The 18,650-nt window shown below is 34.3% G+C and overlaps 1 protein-coding gene across 1 annotated transcript in view; it reads left to right on the forward strand.

The window, feature by feature from the left end:
• The window catches only part of LOC109248190 (protein eyes shut homolog), a 784,935-nt gene that overhangs the window by 165,568 nt on the left and 600,717 nt on the right, over positions 1 to 18,650 (forward strand). Inside the window, exons 5-6 of the mRNA XM_053905310.1 lie at positions 8,990 to 9,189; positions 13,461 to 13,552. Coding sequence (XP_053761285.1) covers positions 8,990 to 9,189; positions 13,461 to 13,552 — 292 coding nt within the window. The remainder of the gene's footprint in view (positions 1 to 8,989; positions 9,190 to 13,460; positions 13,553 to 18,650) is intronic.

Here is an 18,650-nt window from a genome sequence, read left to right on the forward strand (position 1 = left end):
TGTGTATATATATATGTATATACATATACATATATATATATAGTGTGTGTGTGTGTGTGTGTGTGTGGCTAGACTCATCCTTACACCGAACATGTGCTGTTAGAAATGAAGTCAGGAGGGGCACCTGGGTGGCTCAGTCGATTAAGCGGCCGACTTCAGCTCAGGTCACGATCTCGCGGTCCATGAGTTTGAGCCCTGTGTCGGGCTCTGTGCTGACAGCTCAGAGCCTGGAGCCTGCTTCCGATTCTGTGTCTCCCTCTCTCTCTGCCCCTCCCCCGTTCATGCTCTGTCTCTCTCTGTCTCAAAAATAAATAAAACGTTAAAAAAAAAAAAAAAAAAAGAAATGAAGTCAGGAACTACCTTATCCAAGGAAGAAGCAAAGGAAGTTGGAGATGAAAGGGTTCTAGCTTGGACATGTAATAGAGCACTTTGTGTCTTTGAATCTGGCAATCAACTACTATTAGCCAGGAAATAAGGCATGAATCTCAGGAAACACTTGTATTCTTTCCAGAAGAATACCAATGTTGTTCACTGTTAACACCCCCGCCTCCTGCAGGTCTCAGTAGAAACTCACCCTATTCTTCCAGTGGAAAGCTTCATCTGTGACCAGTTCTAGCCAGTTAACTGCTAGGAAAGGTTTATTCTACACTTGGAAAATTCTTCCTCTCTTGAAAATCAAGAAACTGAGTGCTTCATCTCTTGAAAATATAAGAAACTGAGTGATTGGACACAAATGTGGAAGTATGTCATTTAAACCACCACTGGCCACTATGTTAGAATCAGAAGAGAAACAAATCTCAGATTAAAGCTTACCATGTGAATAGTAGAATGGAGAGGCAAAGGAAATGTAGGTCTCCTATGAGGAACCAGCTGAGCTTTTTAGAGTCCATGTGAAAGTCATCCAACTGAAAGCCTACCCTATTGAACTTCCTTTTACTTAAGCCATTGAATTTCTTTATTGCTGAAGTTACTTTGAATTGGGTTTTCTGGTTATATATACCAAAAGCATACAAACTCATTCAAAGTTGTAATTATAATATGAGGACATAGAATTCAGATAAAGATTCTTCCTATTTGGAAAAATGAAAACTGAAAGGCAGGAACTTATGATTTAATTCTAGATAATGTAAAATGTATGACATTACTATTTTATTCTAGCTCATCATTACTGGTAATAGTCTCTACACTTATCTTTCGTAATAAAGCTCTTCTGTGCTTACTATCACCACTTTTTTATTGGATTAATATTTTTGCTAATGTAAAAAAAATCCATATCCATGCTTGTTAATAAAAACACTAGAAATATGGTCACATACTCTATATAAAATATTTCCTGATTTTTAAAATAACAAAATTTTCCAACCACATTTAAACAAAAACAGTTATAATTTCTATAAGAGATAGTAAGGTTTCACATGATTAAGAAATCAGGGATAGACTAAAAACTTGGGATAAAATGATGAAACAAATGTATGTGGCTCTTGACCTCATGTGGCTTACAAATAGATGCGTGTGTGGCTTTTTGTATAAAACACTTGTCACATGATGACAAAGCCACTTAAGTGTTAAAAATCACTCCATAAAAAAACAAAAAATAATAAATTGAAAGAATTTTTGAGTTTGCTATTCTCAGTTGAACTATGTCTTTCCAAAGTGCTCAAAAATAAATAGTAGTTTCTTCATTTCACCAATTTTGGGTCTGTTCATGTTGTAATATTAGTTTTTGTCTGAAAATAGTTTATGCTCTTTCACATTTTTTACTTTAACTCAAATGGATGTTTCTCTCCATTCCTAATTCATTCAAGTAAATGGCTGAAACCTTTTTCAAATTATTTAATATGTGAAATTTTATCGTACTATGCATTCAACATAATCATTAAAATCTACAGGGAATAAATATCTATTTCACATAACAACTAAAGCAATTAGGATGTAAAAATTGGAAGAACATTGTTAATATTTTCAGTCTTTGAGCCACTTTCACTAATGAATTTATTTTAAAAAAACTCATATGCTTTTATGTCTAAAAAGTACACATGTTTTCTGGAAGATATTCTTTGAGGTTTAGCTAATTATTTCCTCAGAGTGTTTTACAAGTTTGAAGATATAACACAATGAATATTTCTAAAGCTCTATTGAAAATTAAAAAAAAATACTCCGCATAGAATATAAACTATAAAAGATTTAAAGTACAGATTTTAAATAATATTATCCTATGGTGGATAGCAAAATAAAACTTACAGTTTCATGAATAATTTTTTGTATTAATTATAAAAGAATAACCAATTTAGAAGGTTTTTTTAACTTTATTTTTTATTTTTTAAAATTTACATCCAAATTAGTTAGCATATAGTGAAGCAATGATTTCAGGAGTAGATCCCTTAATGCCCCTTACCCATTTAGCCCATCCCCCCTCCTACAACCCCTCCAGGAACCCTCTGTTTTCCATATTTATGAGTCTCTTCTGTTTTGTCCCCCTCCCTGTTTTTATATTATTTGTATTTCCCTTACTTTATGTTCATCTGTTTTGTCTCTTAAAGTCCTCATATGAGTGAAGTCATATGATTTTTGTCTTTCTCTGACTAATTTCACTTAGCATAATACCCTCCAGTTCCATCCACGTAGTTGCAAATGGCAAGATTTCATTCTTTTTGATTGCCGAGTAATACACCATTGTATACATATACCACATCTTCTTTATCCATTTATCCATCGATGGACATTTGGGCTCTTTCCATACTTTGGCTATTGTTGATAGTGCTCGTATAAACGTGGGGGTGCATGTGTCCCTTCGAAACAGCACACCTGTATCCCGTGGATAAATGCCTAGTAGTGCAATTGCTGGGTTATGGGGTAGTTCTATTTTTAGTTTTTTGAGGAACCTCCATACTGTTTTCCAGAGCGGCTGCACCAGTTTGCATTCCCACCAGCAGTGCAAAAGAGATCCTCTTTCTCCACATCCTCGCCAACATCTGTTGTTGCCGGAGTTATTAATGTTAGCCATTCTGACAGGTGTGAGGTGGTATCTCATTGTGGTTTTGATTTGTATTTCCCTGATGATGAGTGATGTTGAACATTTTTTCATGTGTCGGTTGGCCATCTGGATGCCTTCTTTGGAGAAGTGTCTATCATGTCTTTCACCCATTTCTTCACTGGATTATTTGTTTTTTGGGTGTTGAGTTTGATAAGTTCTTTGTAGATTTTGGATACTAACCCTTTATCTGATATGTGATTTGCACATATCTTCTCCCATTCTGTCGGTTGCCTTTTAGTTTTGCTGATTGTTTCCTTTGCTGTGCAGAAGCTTTTTATTTTGATGAGATCCCAGTAGTTCATTTTTGCTTTTGTTTCACCTGCCTCTGGAGACGTGTTGAGTAAGAAGTTGCTGAGGCCAAGATCAAAGAGGGTTTGCCTGCTTTCTCCTCGAGGATTTTGATGGCTTCCTGTCTTACACTGAGGTCTTTCATCCATTTTGAGTTTATTTTTGTGTATGGTGTGAGAAACTGGTCCAGGTTTATTCTTCTGCATGTCGGTGTCCAGTTTTCCCAGCACCACTTGCTGAAGAGACTGTCTTTATTCCATTGGATATTCTTTCCCTTTGTCAAAGATTAGTTGGCCATACGTTTGTGGGTCCATTTCTGTGTTCTCTATTCTATTCCACTGATCTGAGTGTCTGTTCTTGTGCCAATACCATACTGTCTTGATGATTACAGCTTTGTAGTATAGTTTGAAGTCTGGGATTGTGATGCCTCCTGCTTTGGTCTTCTTTTTCAAGATTTCTTTGGCTATTCGGGGTATTTTCTGGTTCCATACCAATTTTAGGATTATTTGTTCTAGTTCTGTGAAGAATGCTGGTGTTACTTTGATAAGGATTGCGTTCAATATGTAGATTGCTTTGGGTAGTATCGACATTTTAACAATATTTGTTCTTCCTATCCAAGAGCATGGAATCTTTTTCCATTTCTTTGTGTCTTCTTCAATTTCTTTCATAAGCTTTCTATAGTTTTCAGTGTATAGATTTTTCACCTCTTTGGTTAGATTTATTCGTAAGTATTTTGTGGTTTTTGGTGGAACTGTAAATGGGATCAATTCCTTGATTTCTCTTTCTGTCGTTTCATTGTTGGTGTATAGGAATGCCACTGATTTCTGTGCATTGATTTTATATCCTGCAACTTTGCTGAATTCATCAATCAGTTCTAGCAGTTGTTTGGTGGAATCTTTTGGGTTTTCCATATAGAGTATCATGTCATCTGCGAAGAGTGAAAGTTTGACCTCCGCCTGGCCGATTTGGATGCCTTTTATTTCTTTGTGTTGTCTGATTGCAGAGGCTAAGACTTCTAATCCTATGTTGAATAACAGTGGTGAGAGTGGACATCCCTGTCTTATTCCTGACCTTAAGGGGAAAGCTCTCAATTTTTCCCCATTGAGGATGATATTAGCATTGGGTCATTCATATATGGCTTTTATGATCTCGAGGTATGATCCTTCTATCCCTACATTCTTGAGGGTTTTTTATCAAGAAAGGATGTTGTATTTTGTCAAATGTTTTCTCTGCATCTATTGAGAGGATCATATGGTTCTTATCCTTTCTTTTATTGATGTGATGAAACACGTTAATTGTTTTGCGGATATTGAACCAGCCCTTCATCCCAGGTGTAAATCCCGCTTGGTCTGGTGAATAATTTTTGTAATGTATTGTTGGACCCGGTTGGCTAATATCTTGTTGAGGATTTTTGCACCCATGTTCATCAGGGAAATTGGTCTATAGTTCTCCTTTTTAGTGGGGTCTCTGTCTTGTTTTGGAATCAAAGTAATGCTGGCTTCATAGAAGGAGTTTGGAAGTTTTCTTTCTTTTCTATTTTTTGGACACCTTCAAGAGAATAGGTGTTAACTCTTCCTTAAATGTGTGGTAGAATTCCCTGGAAAGCCATCTGGTCCTGGACTCTTGTTTTTTGGCAGATTTTTGATTACTAATTCGATTTCCTTACTGGTTATGGGTCTGTTCAAATTTTCTATTTCTTCCTGTTTCAGTTTTGGTAGCATATATGTTTCTAGGAATTTGTCCATTTCTTCCAGATTGCCCATTGGCATATAATTGCTCATAATATTCTCTAATTATTGTTTTTTGTTTTTTTTTTCTGTTGTGTTGGTTGTGATCTCTCTTCTTTCATTCTTCTTCTTGATCAAACTGGCTAGTGGTTTATCAATTTTGTTAATTCTTTCAAAGAACCAGCTTCTGGTTTCATTGATCTGTTCTGTTTTTTTGGTTTTGATAGCATTAATTTCTGCTCTGATCTTTATTATTTCCTGTCTTCTGCTGGTTTTGGGTTTTATTTGCTGTTCTTTTTCCAGCTCCTTAAGGCATAAGGTTAGGTTTTGTATCTGAGATCTTTCTTCCTTCTTTAGGAAGGCCTGGATTGCTATATACTTTCCTCTTATGACTGCCTTTGCTGCTTCCCAGAGGTTTTGGGTTGTGGTGCTATCATTTTCATTGACTTCCATATACTTTTTAATTTCCTCTTTAACTTCTTGGTTAGCCCATTCATTCTTTGGTAGGATGTTCTTCAGTCTCCAAGTATTTGTTACCTTTCCAAATTTTTTCTTGTGGTTGATTTCGAGTTTCATAGCATTGTGGTCTGAAAATATGCACGGTATGATCTCAATCTTTTTGAACTTACTTAGGGCTGATTTGTGTCCCAGTATATGGTCTATTCTGGAGAACGTTCCATGTGCACTGGAGAAGAATGTATATTCTGCTGCTTTAGGATGAAATGTCTGAATATAAGTCCATCTGGTCCAATGTGTCATTCAAAGCCATTGTTTTCTTGTTGATTTTTTGATTAGATGATCTGTCCATTGCTGTGAGAGGGGTGTTGAAGTCTACTATTATGGTATTACTGTCAATGAGTTTCTTTATGTTTGTGATTAATTGATTTATATATTTGTGTTCTCCCACATTTGGCACATAAATGCTTACAATTGTTAGGTCTTCTTGTTCTATAGACCCCTTGATTATGATATAATGCCCTTCTGCATCTCTTGATACAGTCTTTATTTTAAAGTCTAGACTGTCTGATATAAGTATGGCTACTCCGGCTTTCTTTTGTTGACCATTAACATGATAGATGGTTCTCCATTCCCTTATTTTCAATCTGTATGTCTCTTTAGGTCTAAACTGGTCTCTTATAAACAGCATATAGATGGATCTTATTTTCTTATCCATTCTGTTACCCTATGTCTTTTGATTGGAACATTGATGTTTAGAGTGAGTACTGAAAGATATGAATTTATTGCCATTATGATCCTTGTAGAGTTGGAGTTTCTGGTGGTGTTCTCTGGTCCTTTCTAATCTTTTGTTGCTTTTGGTATTTATTTATATATTATTATATATAAATATATAATAATTATAAATATCTAAATAATTATATATCTAAATAATTATATATATATCTAAATATCTATCTATATATAGATAGATATAGATATATAGATATAGATATATATATCTAAATAATTATATATATCTAAATTATATATATATAAATAATTATATATATACATATATAGATATATATACATACATAGATATATATACATATATACATATGTATATGTACATATACGTATGTATATGTACATATATGTATATACATATGTATGTACTCTCCCCTCAGAGAGTTCCCCCTTAAAATTTCTTGCAGGGCTGGTTTAGTGGTAATAAACTCCTTTAATTTTTGTTTGTCTGGGAAACTTTTTATCTCTCCTTCTGTTTTGAATGACAGCCTTGCTGGATAAAGAATTCTTGGCTGCATATTTTTCTGATTCAGCACACTGAATATATCCTGCCACTCCTTCCTGGCCTGCCAAGTGTTTGTGGTAGGTCTGCTGCAAACCTGATCTGTCTTCCCTTGTAGGTTAGGGACTTTTTTTCCCTTGCTGCTTTCATGATTCTCTCCTTGCCTGAGTATTTTGTGAATTTGACTATGATATGCCTTGTTGATGGTCGGTTTTTGTTGACTCTAATGGGAGTCCTCTGTGCTTCCTGGATTTTGATGTCTGTGTCTTTCTCCAGGTTAGGAAAGTTTCCCACTATGATTTGCTCACATAACCCTTCTACCCCTATTTCTCTCTCTTCCTCCTCTGGGACCCCTATGATTCTGATGTTGTTCCTTTTTAATGAGTCACTGATTTCTCTAATTCTTAAATTGTGCTCTTTTGCCTTAATCTCTCTTTTTTCCTCTTCGTTATTCTCTATAAGTTTGTCCTCTATATCGCTGATTCTCTGTTCTGCTTTGTCCATCCTTGCCGCCGCTGCCTCTATCCATGATTGCAGCTCAGTTATAGCATTTTTAATTTCATTCTGGGTGTTTTTTTACATCTTTAATCTTTGCAGAAAGGGAGTCTAGTCTATATTTGACTCCAGCTAGTATTCATATTATCGTGATTCTAAATTCTGGTTCAGATATCTTGCTTGTATCTGTGTTGGTTAAATCCCTGGCTGTCGTTTCTTTGTGCTCTTTCTTTTGGGGTGAATTCCTTTTGCGGCTTCTGGTTTCCCAAGTTCAGCTCTTCGTGTCGCGTACCTGCTGAATTCTGTGGTTCAGGTTGTGCAGATTGTTGTGTTAGTCTTCCAATCAGTTTTCTAGGTGTGTAGGATGGTTTAATGTTGGTCTGGCTGTATTTCATGGATGTGACACACACACAAAACTTCCATGCTATTCTGCCATCTTGGCTCCTTCTCCCCAATTTAGAAGTTTCAAAGGGAGTTTGTATGTGTGTGTATCACAGAAGGAGGAGCAGAAGGAAAGAAGTGAAAGCAGATAACTCCTATCCATTATTACAAGAATATCATCAATCAGTCAAGTTTTTATCAAACAAAAGTAACTTTTAATAATATAAAGTATCTTATCCAGAGAAAAAAGCTGTTTCATTAATCATATATTTATAAATTTAAGAAATGCGAATTGTCAAAGTATTTTGCTCAAAATGTCTGTTTCATTTAAAAGATTGAGGCTAATTGGGGCGCCTGGGTGCCTCAGTCGGTTAAGTGTCCAACTTCAACTCAGGTCATGATCTTGCAGTTTGTGAGTTCGAGCCTTGTGTCAGGCTCTGTGCTGGCAACTCAGAGCCTGGAGCCTGCTTCGTATTCTGTGTCTCCTCTCTCTGCCCCTCCCATGCTCATGATTTGTCTCTTTCTCTGTCTCTCAATAATAAATAAACGTTAAAAATTTTTTAATAAAAAAATAAAAAGATTGAGGCTAATTAAAATATTCAGAAGATGAGAAAAAGAAAGATAACACTCAAGTGATGATTTTTAAAGAAGTTCAGGTAAAAGTGTTGCTACAGAAGGATGACAGTTCCTTTACTTCTAAATAGTCTGTTGGCCCTCAAAAGCCACACAATCAAATTAACAGTAATGACTGACATAAATCAAAATTTGATACCGTCATGTATATACAATGAATAAGGACATCATTAGAAAATGTTCCTATTTCTGTTGACCTGTAACGTAAAATGCAAGTGAATGCCCTGTTGAAGATTAATCATCTAGAAATCCAGTGAGATTTGATCGTGAAGGCCCCAATTCATAGAAATTATGACAAACCACTGTGACTATGGCAAAAGGAAACAGGTACCCAGGCTTGTAACAGGCAGAAAATAGTCATGTATGAGCCACTTTAGAAGACATGCTTGGGGCGCCTGGGTGGCGCAGTCGGTTAAGCCTCCGACTTCAGCCAGGTCACGATCTCGCGGTCCGTGAGTTCGAGCCCCGCGTCGGGCTCTGGGCTGATGGCTCGGAGCCTGGAGCCTGTTTCCGATTCTGTGTCTCCCTCTCTCTCTGCCCCTCCCCCGTTCATGCTCTGTCTCTCTCTGTCCCAAAAATAAATAAAAAAAAAAAAAAAAAAAAAAAAAAAGAAGACATGCTAATGTTAATATGAAACCCAACTATTGAACATTCAATTCCAATCTAAATTGTATTTTCTTTCAGACTCCACAGATTTCAGATGTATTTGTTATTATGGAGATTCCTATCTAGAATTTCGGAATGTGTTGTTAAGTCCACAAAGTAACGTATCACTAGAATTTCATACCTTCAACTCCTATGGACTCCTGCTCTATATCAAGCAAGACTCAAATTCAGTTGATGAGTTTTTTATTCAATTATTTATTGAAAATGGTACTTTAAAGGTAAGTCATTATATTTATTTCATTTAAAGGAATTTTAGAAAGTCTGATTCTTTAGTGGTTATTGTCAAAATAAAATTTTATCTTAAATATATCTTTTATAATCACCACTAGGCTGTGTGTTCTGTTTTTGTAATTTTTTCATATTCAGTATTTATATTTCAAAATAGTATATACTTTGAATAGCTATCATTCTCTTCTTTTCTCTTTATTTTTAACCTTTTTCTGTTATGTTTCCCAATATCCCAGTGATAGTAACTGCTACCATTTTTTGTAGCTTTAGTGGAATATGTGATCTGGGGAGCTCAAAGATTTTTTCAGAGGATCCTTAAGGAAAAGCTATCTTAATGATACTGTTATTTGCCTTTTTTTACTCTCATTCTCATAAATATATAGTGGAGTTTTCCAGAGGCTGCATGGCATGTGATGATGTCATCTTTCTGATCACTAATGTAATGTGTACTTCCACATTTTTGTATTTTAAAAATGTTTGTTTTAATTTTAATATTATAAATATTGATAAATATAACCCAGTAAACAAAAACTCTTTGGGGTCCTCAATAATTTTTAAGAGCACAAAGAGATTTTGAGTTCAAAAAGTTTGAGATCATGGATTTAACACTTGGTAGTCTTTATAACAACTTCTTTTAAAAGTCCAAGATCAGGGGCACATGGGTGGCTCAGTCAGTTAAGCATCTGACTTCAGCCCTGATCTCACTATTCCCAAGTTCAAGTCCAGCATTGGGCTCTTTGCTGACAGCTTGGAGCCTGGAGCTTGTTTTAAATTCTGTGTCTCCTTCTCTCTCTCTCTGCCCCTTCCCTGCTTGCATCTCTCTCTCTCAAATATAAACATTAAAAAAAAATTAAAATTCCAAGATCACACAGCTAACAAACACTAAATTATAAGGCTGACTTTGAGTTGAAAGTGTATGCTCTTTTTTCAGTACTGTTCTATCATAACCCATCAACTCCTATTCCTGTGGTAAATACCCAGATTAAGGAAGCCATCCAAGTCATCACTGCAATAAAGTAACTCAACATAGCCTAAAATATTCAATATAACACTGTATTTTTATGTATCATTTCTTTTATGATGTGATTAAATATGTGAATTTCCATGAAATAGTTATAATTTAAATAAGTCACGTTATACCAGTTTGACTTTCTTTAAATGTTCATCTTTCTTAAGTAATACAACACATAATATATAATTTAGTACAAAGTCTGATATTAATAAATATCAGCCAGATGTAGGCATTAGTAGTGGTAATATTTTTACTCATTCATGTATTTAAATGTTCACTCATTTGTTAAACATTTATCTATCATCAATCACTTTGTCATTGGTTCTGAGGATTCAGTGGTAAACAAAACACACTTTATTTTCCTCATATTGCTTCCAATTGATTACAGATAATAATAGGAACAAGTGAAACAGGAGTAAGAAAATAGAATTCTGTAACAAATAGAACACAGTAATGAATCATCAGACATCAGTCTTCAAGTTTGCTGATCCCTGCTCTACAGCATTTTCCTCAACTAAGACCAACATTTTCCATTATTCTTATAATAAGCATAAAAATATGGAGACCAAATATAAAAAATAATAAAACACACATAATATTGATCATTGGTCATGTTCAAAATGTTTCCCCTCAGCACAGTTTTCTGCTGCAAACTCGCATTAACTGAGTGTCTATCTCAGCTAGTTCGTTCCTCTCACCACTGTGGACATCTCCATAGACATTATGAGGAACTAACAGAGACTTGCAGGATTGTGGGTGAAATATTTTATGCAGTCAAATGCTCTACCCCTGAGCTATACCCCCTGAAATATTTTATGAAATGATGAATGATGGAGACTCCTTTCACTTTCAGATGGATAAAAATAAATTCACAATAGGTTGAATCAAGACATTGAGGAATTATAAAATCATAATGAGAGAAAAGACTTGTAGAATTTCTTTACTTCGGGTTTTATGACAAAGGATATTTACTCATGTCTGTAATAATAATTACTATCATTTACTGAATTGAAATTATGTATAAGGCTCCATCTTAAGAAATGTATTAAGATTGTCATCTCTGGAGTCAGAGTTTGGAGCCCAGCTCTGCTACTTAGGAGCTTTGAGAACTTGCAAGTCACTTAAGCACTTTGTGCTTAAATTTACTCACTTGTAAAATGAAGGTAATAAAGATTGTTGTGAAGCTCAAGTTAATAAATGAATAAATGTTGGGGAGTAAATGTAATACAATGAGTAAATAAGTAAATGCATATAAACATGTAGAAGGATGTCTGGGACATGAATCAAATGTGAAGGTTAGATATTTTCTCTCTGCATTTTGCAAAAATCATGCAGACAAGCGAGGCTTCTCACAGAGTTCAGTATTACACATGCTCTTAGGACTCCTTTAAGAATGGTAGATAAGGAAGTTTTACTTTGTTGTGTAAATCCAAAATTCATGTTCGTTCTGCTCACATCACTGCTTCCTTGCAATGATTTAAAGGAAATTTCAGTGTTACTCTGTCTTCATGATTTTAAGATTTTCCTTGTTCCACTATGATTTGTGAGACTATGCTCCAATTTCTTCATCTATTTTAAAAGTATAATCATATGGGGAATGCATTTACATTACAGTTTTCACAAAAAGACATATTTATGGCTGAACTTTTACAGTGATCATAATTTAAGACCTATTCTAGAAATGCAGAATTGTTAGTCAATCTTTTTAGGAAATCACAAGTTTTAGGAAAGTTTAATAATATGAAACTTAATTTTAATTTTAATTTTTTGAAATAGTTTTTAAAAACACTTTACTGGCTCTTTCTAATAACAAGGAAGTTAAGTACCTACATAATATTCATTGTTGGGACTCAAATACCAGACACCAGACTTACTGTCGGTGTTGCAAATCACTGTGCCTCCCTGGCTAGCAGCAAATCACTTCACTTTAGTTTACATCTCTGAATAATGGAGCTAATAAAAGAATAGTTCCTACTTCATAGAGTTTTGTTTTTTATTTTGTATTGTAAGGAAGGAATCAGTTGATACTTATAAAATGTTTTAAAACTCTGTGACACCCAAGTAATCACTCAATAAATAGTAGCTATTATATGTATGTAATTTAATATATAATATATGTCTATATATGTCATATAGATATATGTGTCTATATATGTCACATATATATGACATATATGTGGTATATATATCTGTATATGTCATAAAGGAGCTATTTATAATAAAAAGATTCAAGTAAAAATAATAGAATGATCCATTAAATATTTTATATTCGTTTGACAGCTTTGGAGATAAAAGGGAATTATTAACATTTTATCATTTTATCATTAACATTTAAATATACTATTTAACATATTTCTTAAAGCCAACTTGTAGTAGATAATTTTTTAAGGAATCTTTTGCAATCTTTTGTAATCTATCATAAAATTAAAATATATAGCATAATATAATATTTATCTTTGGACCCAACGTGGGTTTTAGGTATATCAACTTAAATATAGCTAGATGCACAGGAATTATGCAACACCATGCATCTGTGTTTCTTTAACATATATGTAGGTTATTCATTTCTTGTTGATATGATAAGCCCCTTTCTGGGAAAGAATAGCTATACTATAACTAATATACATGCAGACATATGCTGTGTAGAGGGTGAATAGGTCACTGAAGCCTACCTGTGGAATTCTCAGGGAGTCCTGATCAAATGTACCTGTTAGAGACATGATCTGCCCCCTTTTAAAATATAACTTGGCTCAATTAGTAGTAACCCTACAAAGACACCCCCCCCCCCACCTCTAGCCTCAGGAAGCTTAGAATAAATGGTTAACCTCCATAATCTTCAATGTTTCCTTCCTTGGACTTTTAACATCACCCTCTACACTGTATTCACTGATCTTCACGTTGCTCAATTGGTAGTATGTAAGGAAGCTTGCTAATAATACTCACTTTCTGCTAGCAGAAAAATCTGCCTTTCTCAACCATGTTCCCCAGAATATTGGAACAGAAACTAGAAGTGTCTGTGTGTATGTGTGCATGTATACATAGATGATGCATGTATATGTATATAATACTTATACATTTATTTATTTTAATTCTACAGTTTATTAGTTGTATACCTTGAATTGTCACCTCTTAAGTTTCAGATACTTTGTCTCCAAAGCAATATAAAAATCATTGGTAAATTCTAAGTCCAATGCAAATATGTGTCAATTTTGTTGTGAAAAACTGAAGGAAACTTTTTTTTTCTTATAGTACCACTTTTTCTGTGCTGGTGAAGCAAAATTGAGAAGCATTAACACTACCGTTAAAGTGGATGATGGACAAAAGTATACACTGTTTATCAGGTAATATATATCTATTTTCTTGTAGACTTACCATTATTATAAGTAACAGAGACTGTTCCTCTGGATATTGTTTTTGCCCTTTAAAGTCGAGGTTATCCAAGTATCCTGATATCGGAGATATTCACATGCGCTTGAATGTGAATTAATGTTTATCAAGCCATTTTGCCTTTTCTCTATGTCCTTAAAATAGTGCTGAGGAAAGAATGTTAAAGGGGTTATATTATCTATGAAATTATATAAGCAGCTTTACAAAGAAGTCATTAAACCTTCATATTATTTTCAAATTAGAGAAATCATAAAAAGCAAATAAAGTGGTATTTCTTTTGATAAGCAAAGTTAAACATATTCACTGGAAAATTTCGAACATCCAGAAAAACATAAAGAAGAAATTTAAAATGATTCATTATACCATAGTCAAGATAGAATAATGAAAATGTATTGCTCTATTCCCAAAAGCTGTGTTTGAAGGTGACTCTATCCCAAAACTCTCACCAACATTAGGTATAATTTTGCCTATCTGGATAAGTGAAAATGACGTTTTCCCTTAATTATCCTTCCTTGACTTACGGCAAAGCTTTATTTTAAATATAGAATTAATACCTTTGTGTTATGTGTTTTGTGTCCCTCTACTATTGTTTTTTACTTAAATGGTACTTTAAAACACATACCACAGTCCTAATTCAGTATGGAGACTAAAATACATTATTTGGTTACAACAATAGCTGATTATTAAATAATAATTATCTATTTAAATCCAATAAAAAGGAAAGCAAAAAGGCTAAAACAGGGATGAGGCAAGAAGTTATTTGGAAAGTTTTAAGGGTGTTGTACCCTCTTTCAGCCAGAACTTTCCAAATTCTGTCCTCCAAGAATTTCGTATCTTTTAGAAAACTGACCAAAAACCAATCTATTGTCAACTAAATTGAGGAAAGGCTACATGACATATACCACCTTTGACTGCTCAAAATACACAGGAGCTTTTTAAGACCTCTATGATGCATTTAGTAAGGTCTTACTTTCTTTGCTTTACTCAAAATATAAGCACAGAATCCTTTAATATTTTTTTTAGCATTTTAACCTCTTGAATAGTTAACACTGGGGGCAATGCACTTTGGTAAATTCCATCTTAGCCGAGATAACAATTTTCCTGGGCAGAGACTACCATCATCTGGAAGGAAAGCAGGTATATGAGAATTAGGGCACAGTGAAAATAAGTTATAAAAGACATATTTTAGCTCCTGGACGAAACAAAGACAGACAAGAAGTGATGTGAGAACCATTTCTGGCCTGGGGTATGTTGCAAAAAAGTTAAAAAAATCATTGAGGATACAGTAATCATACTTAAAGTTTATTAGGCACCAATAATGTGTCAGGTGGTATGAATTTATTTATTGTTAAGAACAATTCTAATTATTATGTACATTTTCCGGATGCAAAATGGAGAGATAGATTAAATACAGGAAAAGACATAGTTTTGAAAAAATGGCACAACTCCAAGGCTGCTCTTATTCCAATCCTATGAATAAATTTTAAGGTATAGACCCTATGATCCATGCTGTAGAAACATAAATAATTTGTTCTCTTAACCCTAAAAGAACTGCTGTATATTCAAGATAAGATGAAGATAAGAATTTTAAATAACCTGCCCAATGAAGGATTAATGTAAGAACAAAATTCACACACATTAAACAGTATATAACTGTATGTAATCATAGTGAGCTTGATAAAGCCCATTATATTGGTTTGGTCAGGCTGCCATAACAAGTACCACAGATTGGCTGCTTAAGCAACAGAAATTGATTTTCTCACAATTTTGGAGGCTGGAAGGCTGAGATCAAGGTGTCAGCAGGTTTGGTTCTTTGGAGGGCTCTCTCCTTGTCTTGTAGATGGCTGTCTTCTCTCTGTCTTCACATCATTTTCCTTGGTGTATATCTGTATCCTAAATTCCTCTTTGTATAAAGACATCAATCATCTCATTTTAATTTCCTACCTCTTTAAAAACCCCATCTTCAAATATAGTCACATTCTGAAGCACTGGGGGTTAGGACTTCAACATACGAATTTTGCAGGGGACATAATTCAGTCCATAACATTCATTTTGCATATTTGAAAACTGAGCCTCAGAGAAAGTAGACATCTTCCTCCAGATCACATTGTTAGACAGTAGGAAGTGTTAAAAAAATATTCAGCTGAGTAAATTTGAAGATCTGTTTGGCCTTATTAAATGATTCTTGAGTTGAGCAGCATCCCCTCTAGCAAGTAGAGAGGATTTCTGCTGAGGTAAACAAAATAATTATTTTTTCTTTTAGAGAGATCGAGTGCACCTGTGAGCTGGTGAGAGCGATAGAGAGGGAGAGAGAGAGAATCTTAAGCAGGCTTCACACTCAGCACAGAGCCTGACACGGGTCCCAATCCCATGATCCTGGGATCATGACCCGTGCTGAAATCAAGAGTCGAATACTCAACCTGCTAGTCACCCAGGAGCCCCAAACAAAAGAAAGATTTTTAAAGGCAGAGAGAGGGCATTAAAAAGAGGAATTTATTAACAAGGAATACATTGTTTAGGCAAGGTTACCCTCCAAAGAGGAATAGAAAGGGTCTATCAGTAAATTTCCTAGTATTGATCAAGAATTACATGTTGACTGGTTAAAGGTTATATTCCAGGGGGTTAAAACTGCAGTTAGTTTAGGTAGTAACTCTTTGCTGACTTGGCCTAAGTGACACCATTTTTAGCCTCTGGTTTTCTTTTTAACAGAGGGCAAGATTAGAACCATGACCTTCTGCCTTCTAACCTGATCATTATTTTCTACTATAATATGTCCAGTCAGTGTTTTAAAAGTGACAACATACTGTTTAAAATCTTCTTTAAAAGAAGCATTAAAGGGCACCTGGGTGACTCAGTAGGTTAAGCGTCTGACTTCAGCTCAGGTTGTGATTTCACAGTTCATGAGCTTGGGCTCTGTGCTGACAGCTCAGAGCCTGGAGCCTGCTTTGGGTTCTGTGTCTCCCTCGTTTTCTGTGCCTGACTCATTCTCTCTCTCAAAAATAAAAAAAAGTATTTTAAAAAATTTTAAATAAAAGAAACATTAAATGTAAAACATTTAAAAATCCCAAGAACACATACTTTTCACTCTCCTCATCACAAGTAACTTTTAAAGGTATTTAACAACTAAAAAATCACTTTCTATGTTCTATGACTTTTTTGCAACTTACCTACAATTTGTTGCTTTTAATTTTTATCAAGAAGTAGTAATCTGTCTGTATTATGGTCTAAGTTCTCTAAATTCAGAAATATCTCTTCACAAGTTTTTGATTTATTTGAAGTAATGGGAAATTTATACAAATATGCTTTTGTCTGCAATTATCACCTATAAAGAACAAGAGTGGGGTTCCATTAATTTTATTTTCCTATACCTTTAAAATATACTTCTAGAGGTAAAAGGGGAAAATTTATCTTTAATTTTAAGTTTAACTCAGTTCAAGAATGCTGTCGCCAATAATTTTTTTTGACCATTAATATACTCTTTAAAGTAAAGATAAATGGTAGTTGCACATTTCACTCCCAGCTCTACACTCTTTTATGTTGTTTCTCTTGAATGACATTACCCTTGAATATGAATATAGGAGAAGCATCTTTCCTCAAATGCTCTTATGGAAATATAAGAAAAAGAATAGCAAGGTTTCACTCAGACCATGATGAAGTACTCTTACAAAGAGTGAAACAAATATCCTCCAAGAAAAAGTAACTGAGCTCATTATTTTTTAGAACAAGGAAAGACAAGATGTTCTGCAGAGCAGCATGTCCCTTTTAAAAAAAGAAGTGTGGATTGCTTAACTTAACAAAAGCAGGAAGGAAAATATGGAATGTTTAAATCAGGTGAAATATACACTGGCATAATAAAGATACTAAGGAGCACATATACTAAAAACTATTTTAGTTTTTAGTGGGAAATTAGCTATAGCTGTTGCTCATCTTTTAATGAAAGAAGGGAAAGTGAAAATGGGACCATGCAGTGATGTTAGGCTAGTGAACAACAGCATATAGTATATCAAGAAGAAAAAGAAATACAAATAGGCGTACATTTGTTACTCCACTCCTGAATACTGTAGATGTATTGAAACATAAGGAGCTGAGATAATCTAAGATAGTGGTGCATATATTTTCAGGCAAACCCAAATCTGAGAGTGTGATGTAGCACTTTATCCATGTCTATTCGTATATTTACCATAATTATATATGTTTTATATTATATAAATATAATATAATATTTATTTATTACTCACATTACTTGTGTTATAAACATCATTGCATATATTTATTTGCATAAATATTATATATGCATTATTTATTACCTCACATTACTTGTGTTATAAACATCATTGCATATATCACATGATTGCATCTATTATATCATGATATAATTGTATATTAATACATTATAGTATTATAGGATTTGTATTTAATATATATATGTATATATGTATATATTTTATGGGACTTTTCCTTTAAAGCCCTACTTAATATTTACCTTCGTTCTTGGAGAGAGATAGGATTTGGAATTCAAAGATAGAAATAAATTAGCCTCTTCTGACCTCCTCAGTTATGGGCCTTAAAAGTTTTTTTTTTTTTTTAAGTTTATTTATTATTCTTGAGAGATAGAGACAGAGCATGAGCAGGGGAGGGGGCAGAGAGAAAGGAGGAGACAGAATCTGAAGTAGGCTCCAGGCTCTGAGCTGTCAGCACAGAGCCAGACGGGGGGCTTGAACTCACGAACTGCGAGATCACGACCTGAGCTGAAGCCGGACGCTTAATCGACTGAGCCACCCAGGCGCCCCAAAAGTTTTTTTTTTTTACATGCCTATCAATTAAAAATACATCCCTGCCTTAAAAAAAATCATTCATTTCCTGTCTCAGTCTTACACTCTTAGTCTACATCCTGATTTGTAACTAAATTGTATAAACTCTACCAGTTGTGCTGGAGCTACCTCATGGAGAATTTGTTGGTTTGGAACTTTGATTTGCCGTAGTAAGCACCTCCTACACCGAGAGCTGTACAGATCAAATAAAACAACAAATGAGAACATCTTCAGTTACACT

The sequence above is a fragment of the Panthera pardus genome, unplaced genomic scaffold (assembly GCF_024362965.1).
Source record: "Panthera pardus isolate Hobbes unplaced genomic scaffold, ASM2436296v1 HiC_scaffold_17, whole genome shotgun sequence".
In the NCBI taxonomy this organism is placed as follows: domain Eukaryota; kingdom Metazoa; phylum Chordata; class Mammalia; order Carnivora; family Felidae; genus Panthera; species Panthera pardus.